This window comes from Gossypium hirsutum, chromosome A07 (genome assembly GCF_007990345.1).
Source record: "Gossypium hirsutum isolate 1008001.06 chromosome A07, Gossypium_hirsutum_v2.1, whole genome shotgun sequence".
Lineage (NCBI taxonomy): Eukaryota > Viridiplantae > Streptophyta > Magnoliopsida > Malvales > Malvaceae > Gossypium > Gossypium hirsutum.
The window spans coordinates 19,512,285-19,524,361 of record NC_053430.1 but is presented as its reverse complement, the minus strand read 5'-3'; the positions used below and the strand labels follow the sequence as shown (position 1 = coordinate 19,524,361).

Sequence of the window (12,077 nt, the reverse complement as noted above, 5' to 3'; positions counted from 1 at the left end):
TCATCTTTTTTTTTGTGTGTGTGAGAATATTATGTGAAAATAGTAAACTGACATGGTATTACATATGTGATAATATGCTTGTCGAAACCATTTCTTTTAAGTTTGAAAAAAAACAGGGATCGACTTTAAAAACGCATTATGGAGTCGCCAACGATCTTTTTTTTGAGGTGTAATCGGATCACCTTGAGATTGATCATTTTAATAAAACATTTGATTTATTAAAACAATAATTTTAGGTTTACGAAAATTGAAAAAAATGGTTTGGGAGTCGGTTACGCACGAGGAAGGGTTAGTACCCTCGTAACGCTCAAAATTGGTACCAATTGATTATTCAATGTCCTATCGTTGAAAATTTGAAAAAAAAATGTTAAAATATGGTTCCTTTAAAAATGTGTGAACAACTTGAATTGGATTTTAAGATTCACTCGTTCCAAAGAAATAAAATACCACATCCAGCATGTTTGGACACGATACTTTAAGCCTCCAAAAACTGAGATCATATCATGATTTCCAAAACACGCAACGAAATCTTAAAAGGGTATTCCGTTATTTGGCCAAACGAAAAATCGAAATCCAGCACGTTAGGGCACGATTTCTGAATTTTCAAACACAAAACATTGTCTTGTTTTGAAGAGTTTCCAAATAAGCAATTATAAAACCGACTCACAATATAAATTCGTTTGGTTTACTTTAGGGTAAAAATCAATTGATGTTGGGCGAAAAGTTGGAATTTAAAAATCATGATGCAATAACGAGCATACAAGCTCAGTATTGAGCATGAAAAAAAATCGGGGCAATAATATTACACGAATAAATAATGAGAAACACAAAGGAATGAGTTAGGGTACATGCAATGGCAACATATTATATGCTATATAAATACAAACATTAATAATCGAAAGCTAATAAATTAGAAGCCAATTTAGAGGAAATTCCATGCAAATTACACTAAAGAAATATCAAGTTTCAAAATAAAATCAAATGAACAATTGGGCAAAAAGAAAAAATTTAAAAACATTACTATACAAACAACACAAATTTTAAAACAAGTCATATATACAAGAATTTTTTTAAAAAAATAAATAAATATAAATAAATAATATATTATTTAACAATATACAAATGAATTTAAGATAAATAATATAAAGTAAATAATATACAAAACAATACATATATCAATTTACATAAAAACTTAATATATGGTATATAAGAATATAAATATATAAAAAGTATTTGAAATAATAAAAATTACAAAATAAAGTTTATATAAAAAAATTTGCAAGGGGGGAATATATTTATATAAAATAATATAATGCCAATAATATATATATAATTAAATTACATGTAAATAAAAAAAAATGTATGAGGATATTTAAATTAAGCATGTTGAAATAAAAGAAACACATATTGAAATGGTAGAAAAACTCAATTAAAATAAATCAAACTGAAAGGGATAATTAATAAATAAATAGAACATCAAATTAAAACTAAGGACCACAATTCAATGCACACGAATTCACAAGGACTGAAAACGCAAATGATCTAAATCTCCAAAACGCAGTACCTAGGCACAGGCTAAATTGCAATAACACAGAAATTTCAGGGAAATTTTAAAAAATAATAATATGCAAATAGGGCCAATTGAAAGCTAGTGCGAAAGTGGGGGACTAATTGCGCAAATTACCCATTTAAGGGGAAATGCGCGTGGACCAGGTCAAACACGTGGGCTATCTCTTCCCCCCTCCCCCCCACATGCTGTTTCATTTTTAACATTTAAACCATTTTTTTGTTTAAAGAAACATTTTAACCTTTTTTTGCAAAAAAAAACCCTAAAAGCTTTATAACATTTTTTCAACTCCTCCTCTTTCCCCTTATTTCCCAGCCGAAAGGTTAGTGTTCAAGCCCTCAGTTCACGACCAGTGAAGGCCTTCCAACGGTGCGAGCACGATGCGACTCCGGTGAGCACTCTTCTTTTTATTATCTCAGGTTTCTTGATTTTAGAAAAAAACAAGGAAAAACACAGAGGAAAAAAAAATCACCTCTTCGAAACTGCTTGACTCCCTTTTCTGCGCACTTTTGATTACTATTGGATTTTGTTTGTATTCTGTATGTATATTCGTATTTTCGTAAAAAAAAGATCATTTTACTTTTATTTTCGAAGGCTTTTATAGCCCTTTTTTACAACTGATTCTTGCTTGTTTGCAAGTGCGTGATTGAGAACGTCTCTGACGTGGCGTGGAATAGTGGCACATGTTGCAGGGTGGTGGCGTCCGGTGCGCGAGGCACTTGTTGATAAAGGCGCAAAAGGGGTGGTGTTAGGGTTTCGCCAAAAATGCTTTAGGTTTTGTGCTAAAAATTTGGGCTAAGGTTTAGGTGTTTGGTTTGGGCTTTAATTTTGGGCCTATTGTAATTTTACTGTTGTATTTTAGACTATTTGGACTTTATTCAATATGTTTTTGTTTTATTTTTGGTATTGGTGTGGGCTCCGGGTTAAAATTAGGCTCTACAGCTGCCCATCTTTGCTTATTGTCGTGTAACGAGGATGAAGCAAAGACTTTTAAAAGGCCAATTTTGCCCGATCTTGCTGAGTCCTGATTTCTTAATGCCTCATTTCTTCAGGTAGCGTCGCTTTAACCCACTGTATCTTCAGGGGTATAGGCGTTTCATTTCAATCTGCTCCGCTACTGCATATGATTTGTAATCTTCAGCCTGTTTCCTTACTGCTTAAGGGGATAAGGCTCACCGTCTTTAATTCGCTCCACTACTGCTGAGGGAGATAAGATCTGTAATTTTCAACCCGTTCCCTACCGTTTAAGGGGATAAGGTGGTCTATCATTTTCAGCATGTTTCCCTACTGCTTAGGGGGATAAGGCTCACCGTCTTCGATCTGCTCCACTATTGCTTAAGGAAATAAGATCTGTAATTTCCAGCCTGTTTCCCTACTGCTTAGGCGGTTAAGGCTCACCATTTTTGATCCACTCCACTACTGTTTAGGGAAATAAGATTTGTAATTTCCAGCCTGTTTCCCTACTGCTTAGGGGGTTAAGACTCACCTTCTTCGATCCACTCCACTACTGTTTAGGGAGATCAGATCTGTAATTTTCAGCCTGTTTCCCTACTGTTTAGGGGGGGTTAAGGCTTACCGTCTTCTATCCACTACACTACTGTTTAGGGAGATAGGATCTGTAATTTCCAGCTTGTGTTCCTACTGCTTAAGGGGTTAAGGCTCACCGTCTTCGATCCACTCCACTACTATTTAGGGAGATAAGATCTGTAATCTTCAGCCTGTTTCCCTACTGCTCAGGGGGTTAAGGCTCACTGTCTTCGATCCACTCCACTACTGCTTAAGGAGATAAGATCTGTAGAATCGATTTTATAGGTTTATGTTTATGCCTAATGATGATGACTAGGTTGCTATGATCAGAATGAGTCAAATTCTCTTAGCTAGATGTTCTATGAATGATATATGTATAAATGTAGAATGTCATGAGAATGCCATTTTTTTAACGTTTGAGCTATTATTGCGTGCTACTTGTCTAGATTGTATCACTGACGTATGTCTACTTGTTCAACTGGTAAATAATCTGGAGTTTTCTTCTCAAGTATTTTCAATCCTTAGGCTTGGTGAGTTCTAGATAATTGTCCCGCTTCAGGTTCTCGCATATTTTTAGAAACTTCCAGAGTAATGTACAGAACTCCTTTTGTGAAAGTATTATTAGTCCATTAATCATTATTTCAATACGAAATGCTTGAAAAAGATGATAAAAATGGATAAAACTGCAATTTATTAGTGACGAAATCTGAAAAAAACAAATTAACCCAAGAAAGCAAAATTGCAGGGATACAAAAAATAAGTAATGGGGAAAACAAATAAGTGCCCCAAATATCGCAGTCTGAATTTCTCCGTACAGACTCTCTGAGGACCACTTTGAGCTTAACATGTGCCTAAGAAATCCAGAGTATTTTGTTGATGCCCCAAGACGTAGCATACCTCCTCTTTCTTAATTCAAGCATAGCAGATTATCACATGTCTCATCTTCAATCGAAGTTTGAATTGCCCTTTCTGGGTTTTCACCTCGGCCTCTCCCTTTTTTTTAAAAGCACACTTTGCGAGTTTTCACCTTGGCCTCTCCCTTTTCAAGGGAAGTACTTCTTGACCGAATTCGAATTTACTGGGTAGGGAAGGCTTTTATCGTCCATTTCCGCTAATATCAATACCCTCCAAAAAAAGCCTTTTTTACCACATAGGGTCCTTCCCAGTTTGGCATTCATTTCTCCCTGAAATCTTTTTGCATAGGGAGAATCTGCTTCAATACCAAGTCCCCCCCATGGAATACCCTGGGGCGAACCTTTTTTTTGTAAGCTCGCGTCATTCGCTTCTGGTACATTTGACCATAACGGATAGCCTTTAACCTCTTTTCCTCAATCAAGTTCAGCTGATCATACCGAGACTGGATCCATTTTGCTTCGTCTAGCCTCAACTCTGATAAAACCCAAAGAGAAGGAATTTCGGCTTCGATGGGCAAAACTGCCTCCATCCCATAAACCAATGAGCAAGGTGTTGCCCCGGTAGAGGTTCTAATAGATGTTCGATAGGCAAAGAGAGCAAATGGTAACTTTTCATACCAATCCTTGTAAGTCTCAGTCATCTTCCCCACGATCTTCTTTATATTTTTATTAACCGCCTCAACTGCCCCATTCATTTTCGGGCGATATGGTGATGAGTTGTGATGCTAAATTTTGAACTGACCGCAAACCTCCACTATCACGTTGTTATTTAAATTTAACGCATTTTCAGATACGACCCTTTCTGGCATGTCATATCGATATATGATTTCTTTATTCAAGAACTTGCTGACTGCCGATTTTGTGACGTTGGCGTATGAAGCAGCCTCTACCCACTTGGTGAAGTAATCAATGACCACAAAGATGAATCAATATCCGTTAGAAACCTTCGGAGAAATTGGCCAAATGACGTCCATGCCCCACATCGAAAATAACATGAAGAGGTGAATGAGGCACTTGGATCTTGTCTCCATAAATTTGACACTTATGGCATTTCTTGGCGTAATTGATGTAATCTCTTTCCATCCTAGACCAGTAATACCCTAATCTTATGATTTGTCTAGCCATTGTGAACCCATTAGCATGCGTCCTGCAAACACCTTCGTGAACTTCCTTTAGGATTTCCTTAGCTTCAATAGCATCAACACATCTTAAAGGCACTTGATCCTTCCTCCTTTTATACGGGATCTCTCCATCTAAGACACACTCACTAGCCAGCCTCCTCAATGTTTTCCTATCATTTTTAGTTGTCTGATCAGGGTATTCACGGTTCTTCATATATTGCAAAATATCATGATACCAAGGATAATCATCTCTCTCCTTATCTTCGTCGATATTGTAGCAATGAGTAAGAACCTTATAGATACTCATCAGTATTGGCTCCATATCCTCTCGTTTATTTACTCTGATCATAGAGGCTAGCGTAGCTAAGACGTCAGCCATCTGATTTTCATCTCGCAGAAGGTAACAGAAAGTGATATCATCAAACACCTTGATTAAATCCAGAACTAGCTCTCAATAGTTGATCAACTTTGGGTCTCTTGTTTCCCATTCACCTTTGAGCTGGTAGATTATTAGTGCGGAATCCCCATATACCTCCAACACATTGATTTTACGCTCTATGGCTGCACAGATTTTCATGATACATGCTTCGTATTCTGCCATATTATTTGTACAATCAAAATCCAATTTGCAAGTGAATGGAAAATGATCTCCACTTAGGGATATCAAGACTGACCCAATTCCATTACCAAAGACGTTTGATGCTCCGTCAAAATTTAATTTCCAAGGAAGATCCTCCGGAGTGTCCTCTTCGGTAGTTGCCACATACATTATATCTTCATTAGAAAAATCAAATTTTAAAGGCTCGTAATCTTCTGAAGCTCTATTGGCTAGAAAGTCTGCTATTGTGCTCCCCTTCACAGCCTTCTCGTTCACATAGATCATGTCGAATTCGGAGAGCAGAACTTGCCATCGGGTCCTCCTTCCATTCAGAGCGGCTGACTCCAACATGTACTTAAGAGGGTCTAATTTCGAGATTAACCAAGTCGTGTGATACAACATGTACTGCCTCAATCTCCGAGTTGTCCAAACCAAAGCATAACATAGTTTCTCAATTGGCAAGTATCTCATCTCGCACTTAATGAATTTCTTACTGAGGTAATATATCGCCTTTTATTTCCTTCCTGTCTCGTCGTGTTGGCCAAGCACACATCCCATTGAATTGTTAAATACTGTCAAATATAGTATCAATGGTCTACCCGGACTAGGTTACGTTAACACTGGGGGATTGGACAAATATTGTTTAACCTTGTCAAAGGTCTCCTGGCACTCATCATCCCATACACTTGGGTTGTGTTTCTTGAGAAGACGAAATATGGGATCACATTTCTTAGTTAGTTGGGAAATAAACCGAGTGATGTAATTTAGTCTTCCTAGAAAACCTCGAACTTCTTTCTGAATGCGTAGTGAAGGCAATTGTTGTATAGCCTTGATTTTGTCGGGGTCGACCTTGATTCTTTTTTCACTGACGATAAAACCGAGCAGCTTTCCTGATCTAGCCCCGAAAGTATATCTTGTTGGATTGAGCTTTAGTTGGAATTTTTTCAGCCTCAAGAATAATTTCTTCAAAACCTGTATGTGCTCTTTTTCAGTTCAAGATTTTACGATCATATCATCAACTTAAACCTCAATTTTCTTATGCATCATGTCGTGAAACAAGGTTACCATGGCTCTTTGATACGTTGCTCCCGTATTTTTTAACTCGAATGGCATCACCCTATAACAGAATGTTCCCCACAAGGTTATGAAGGTGGTCTTTTCCATGTCTGCAGGATGTATCTTTATCTGATTGTATCCAGAGAAGCCATCCATGAAAGAGAATAGTGAGTTACTTGCCGTATTATCCACCAGAGTGTTGATATGAGGCAGTGAGAAGTTGTCCTTTGGGCTGGCCTTGTTTAGGTCTCTGTAATCTACACACATCTATATTTTTCCATCTTTCTTAGGGACGAGGACGACATTGGCTACCCATTTCGAGTAATTCACCACTTGTAAGAAACCAAATTGCTTCTTGATCTCTTCCTTTATTTTTACTATGACATCGGGTCTCATCCTTCGGAGCTTCTGTTCAACTGGTTAGCATTCCTTCTTTATGGGGACGCGGTGTACTACAATATCAGCGCTTAAACCAGGAATGTCTTGCTACGACCATGCAAAGACATCTTTGAACTCTTGCAGTAGTTTAACGAGGTCTTGCCTTGTATGCTCGTTATTGCCCTGATTTTTTTTCTTGCTCAATACTAAGCTTGTATGCTCGTTATTGCATCATGATTTTTAAATTCCAACTTTTCGCCCAACATCAATTGATTTTTACCCTAAAGTAAACCAAACGAATATATATTGTGAGTCAGTTTCATAATTGCTTATTTGGAAACTCTTCAAAACAAGGCAATATTTCGTGTTTGAAAATTTGAAAATCATGCCCTAATGTGCTAGGTTTCGATTTTTCGTTTGGCCAAATAATGGAATACCCTTTTAAGATTTCGTTGCGTGTTTTGGAAATCATGAGATGATCTCAGTTTTTGGAGGCTTAAAGTATCGTGTCCAAACGTGCTGGATGTGGTATTTTATTTCTTTGGAACAAGTGATTTTAAAATCCAATTCAAGTTGTTCACATATTTTTAAAGGAATCGTATTTTAACATTTCTTTCAAATTTTCAACGATAGGACATTAAATAATCAATTGGTACCAATTTTTGGTGTTACGAGGGTGCTAACCCTTCCTCGTGCGTAACCTACTCCTGAACAATTTTTCTCAATTTTCGTAGACCTAAAATTATTATTTTAATAAATCAAATGTTTTATTAAAATGATCAATCTCAAGGTGATCCGATTACACCTCAAAAAAAGATCGGTGGTGACTCCATAATTTGTTTTTAAAGTCGATCCCCATTTTTTTCAAACTTAAAAAAATGGTTTTGACAATGCTTACTGTATAAAATTTTAAAAACAATAGAATTTAACTTAACAAATTTAATAACTATTATTTAAATCAAGATTAAAATGTTAAAATTAGAAAATAAAAATATTAAAAATAATCAAATTAAAATTTAAAGAGTAAACCTACCATTTATAAGAGGGTTCTCCTCTTATAATGTCCTCATCTACATTTATGGTTATCAGCCGACCCTCCATCACCAATTTCAGCTTTTGCTGCAATGATGATGGCACTGCTCCCGCCGAGTGAATCTAGGGCCTCCCCAATAAACAATTATAAGAGAGTGATGTCCCCACAAAGGGAGAGGCTGAGGTGAAAACCCGCAAAAGGCGCCTTGAGACCAAAGGGGTTTTGGATTGAATACTCGGAAAGGGCAATTCAAATTTCGATTGAAGATGAGACATGTGATAATCTGCTATGCTTGAATTAACAAAGAGGAGGTATGCTACGTCTTAGGGCATCAACAAAGTACTCTGGATTTCCTAGGCACATGTTAAGCTCAAAGTGGTCCTCAGAGAGTCTGTACGGAGAAATTTAGACCACGGTATTTGGGGCACTTATTTGTTTTCCCAATTACTTATTTTTTGTATCTCGAAAATTTTACTTTCTTGGGTTAATTTGTTCTTTTCAGATTTCGTCACTAATAAATTACAATTTTATCCATTTTTATCATCTTTTCAAGCATTTCGTATTGAAATAATGATTAATGGACTAATAATACTTTCAAAAAAGGAGTTTTGTACATTACTCTGGAAGTTTCTAAAAATATGCGACAACTTGAAACGGGACAATTATCTAGAACTCACCAAGCCTAAGGATTGAAAATACTTGAGAATGAAACTCTAGATTTTTTGCCAGTTGAACAAGAAGACATACGTCAGTGATACAATCTAGACAAGTAGCACGCAATAATAGCTCAAACATTAAAAAAGGGTATTCTCATGACATTCTACATTCATACATATATTATTCATAGCACATCTAGCTAGTAGCATTTGACTCATTCCTACCATAGCATCCTAGTCATCATCATTAGGCATAAACATAGGCCTATGAAATTGATTGTACAGATCTTATCTCCCTAAGTAGTAGTGGAGTGGGTCGAAGACAGTGAGCCTTAACCCCCTAAGTAATAGGAAAACAGGCTGGAAATTACAAATCTTATCTCCCTAAACAGTAGTGGAGTGGATCAAGACGGTGAGTCTTAACCCCCTAAGCAGTAGGAAACAGGCTGGAAATTACAGATCTTATCTCCCTAAACAGTAGTGGAGTGGATCGAAGACGGTGAGCCTTAACCCCCTAAGCAGAGGAAAACAGGCTAAAAATTACAGATCCGATCTCCCTAAACAGTAGTGGAGCGGATCGAAGACGGTGAGCAATAACCCCATAAGCAGTAGGGAAACAGGCTGAAAATTACAGATCTTATCTCCCTAAGCAGTAGTGGAGCAGATCGAAGACGGTGAGCCTTATCCCCCTAAGCAGTAGGGAAACAGGTTGAAAATGACAGACCACCTTATCTCTCTAAGCAGTAGGGAACGGGTTGAAAATTACAGATCTTATCTCCCTAAACAGTAGTGGAGCGGATTGAAGACGGTGAGCCTTATCCCCCTAAGCAGTAGGGAAACAGACTGAAGATTACAAATCATAAGCAGTAGCGGAGCAGATTGAAACGAAACTCCTATACCTCTAGAGATGCAGTGGGTTAAAGCAAGGCTACCTGAAGAAAAGAGGCATCAAGAAATCAGAACTCAGCAAGATCGGGCAAAATTGGCCCTTCAAAATTCTTTGCTTCATCCTCGTTACACGACAATAAGCAAAGAGGGGCAGCTGTAGGGCCCAATTTTAGCCTGAGGCCTACACCAATACCAAAAATAAAACAAAAACATATTGAATAAAGTCCAAATAGTCCAAAATACAGCAGCCCAATTACAATAGGCCCAAAATTAAAGCCCAAACCAAACACCTAAACCCTAGCCCAAAATTTTAGCACAAAACCTAAAGCATTTTTGGCGAAACCCTAACACCACCCCTTTTGCGCCATTATCAGCGAGTGCCTCGCGCGCTGGACGCCACCACCCCGCAACGTGCGCCACTCCACCACGCCACGTTAGAGACGTGCTCGATCACGCACCTGCAAACAAGCAAGAATCAGTTGTAAAAAAAGGGCTATAAAAGCCTTCGAAAACGAATGTAAAATGATCCTTTTTTTTATGAAAATACGAATATACATACAGAATACAAACAAAATCCAATAGTAATCAAAAGTACGCAGAAAAGGGAGTCAAGCAGTTTCGAAGTGGTGATTTTTTTCCTCTGTGTTTTTCCTTGTTTCTTTCTAAAATCAAGAAACCTGAGATAATAAAAAGGAGAGCGCTCACCGGAGTCACATCGTGCTCACACCGTCGGAGTGCCTTCGCTAGTCGCGAACGGAGGACCTGAACACTAGCCTTTCGGCTGGGAAATAAGGGGAAAATGAAAGAGTTGAAAAAATGTTATAAAGCTTTTAGGGTTTTTTAAAAAAAAAAGGTTAAAATCTCTCTTTAAACAAAAAAAATGGTTTAAATGTTAAAAATGAAACAGCATGTGAGGGGGGAGGAGGAAGAGATAGCCTGCGTGTTTGACTTGGTCCACACGCATTTCCCCTTAAATGGGTGATTTGCGCAATTAGTCCCCCACTTTCGCACTAGCTTTCAATTGGCCCTATTTGCATATTATTTGTTTTTTTTAATTATCCCTGAAATTTCTGTGTTATTGCAATTTAGCCTGGGCCTAGGTGCTGCGTTTTGGAGATTTGGATCATTTGCGTTTTCAGTCCTTGTAAATTCGTTTGCATTGAATTGTGGTCCTTAGTTTTAATTTGATGTTCTATTTATTTATTAATTATCCCTTTAAGTTTGGTTTATTTCATTTGAATTTTTCTACCATTTCAATATGTGTTTCTTTTATTTCAACATGCTTAATTTAAATATCCTCATACATTTTTTTATTTACACGTAATTTAGTTTTATATATATATTATTGGCATTATATTATTTTATATAAATATATTTCCCCCCTTACAAATCTTTTTTTTATATAAACTTTATTTTTTCATTTTTATTATTTCAAATACTTTTTATATATTTATATTCTTATATACCATATATTAAGTTTTTATGTAAATTGATATATGTATTGTTTTGTATATTATTTACTTTATATTATTTATCTTAAATTCATTTGTATATTGTTAAATAATATATTTTTTTATTTTTTTTTATTTTTTTTAAAAATTCTTGTATATATGACTTGTTTAAAATCTTTGTGTTGTTTGTATAGTAATGTTTTTAAATTTTTTTCTTTCTGCCCAATTGTTCATTTGATTTTATTTTGAAACTTGATATTTCTTTAGTGTAATTTGCATGGAATTTCCTCTAAATCAGCTTCTAATTTATTAGCTTTCGATTATTAATGTTTGTATTTATATAACATATAATATGTTGCCATTGCATGTACCCTAACTCATTCCTTTGTGTTTCTCATTATTTATTCGTGTAATATTATTGCCCCGATTTTTTTTCTTGCTCAATACTAAGCTTGTATGCTCGTTATTGCATCATGATTTTTAAATTCCAACTTTTCGCCCAACATCAATTGATTTTTACCCTAAAGTAAACCAAACGAATATATATTGTGAGTCGGTTTCATAATTGCTTATTTGGAAACTCTTCAAAACAAGGCAATGTTTCGTGTTTGGAAATTCGAAAATCGTGCCCTGATGTGCTAGGTTTCGATTTTTCGTTTGGCCAAATAACGGAATACCCTTTTAAGATTTCGTTGCGTGTTTTGGAAATCATGAGATGATCTCAGTTTTTGGAGGCTTAAAGTATCGTGTCCAAACGTGCTGGATGTGGTATTTTATTTCTTTGGAACGAGTGAATCTTAAAATCCAATTCAAGTTGTTCACACATTTTTAAAGGAATCGTATTTTAACATTTTTTTCAAATTTTCTACGATAGGATATTAAATAATC

The 12,077-nt window shown here is 36.2% G+C and overlaps 1 protein-coding gene and 2 long non-coding RNA genes across 3 annotated transcripts; 1 reads left to right on the top strand and 2 right to left on the bottom strand.

Annotated features, from left to right (window-relative positions):
- Positions 1–1,792: 1,792 nt before the first annotated feature.
- LOC107956528 (uncharacterized) lies at positions 1,793–2,464 on the top strand. Its single transcript, XR_001700146.2, has 2 exons — positions 1,793–1,958; positions 2,207–2,464. It is a non-coding gene; the product is annotated as an uncharacterized lncRNA (long non-coding RNA).
- Positions 2,465–4,169: 1,705 nt separating this feature from the next.
- Positions 4,170–6,078, bottom strand: LOC107955909 (uncharacterized). Its single transcript, XM_016891691.1, has 5 exons — positions 5,817–6,078; positions 5,662–5,723; positions 5,166–5,556; positions 4,317–4,528; positions 4,170–4,205 (listed from the first exon to the last, which is right to left on the bottom strand). Exons 1-5 carry the CDS (start codon positions 6,076–6,078, stop codon positions 4,170–4,172), a joined length of 963 nt encoding a protein of 320 aa, XP_016747180.1.
- Positions 6,079–9,937: 3,859 nt separating this feature from the next.
- Positions 9,938–10,632, bottom strand: LOC121232192 (uncharacterized). The gene is made up of 2 exons (XR_005930473.1): positions 10,444–10,632; positions 9,938–10,196 (listed from the first exon to the last, which is right to left on the bottom strand). It is a non-coding gene; the product is annotated as an uncharacterized lncRNA (long non-coding RNA).
- Between the last annotated feature and the right edge of the window lie 1,445 nt (positions 10,633–12,077).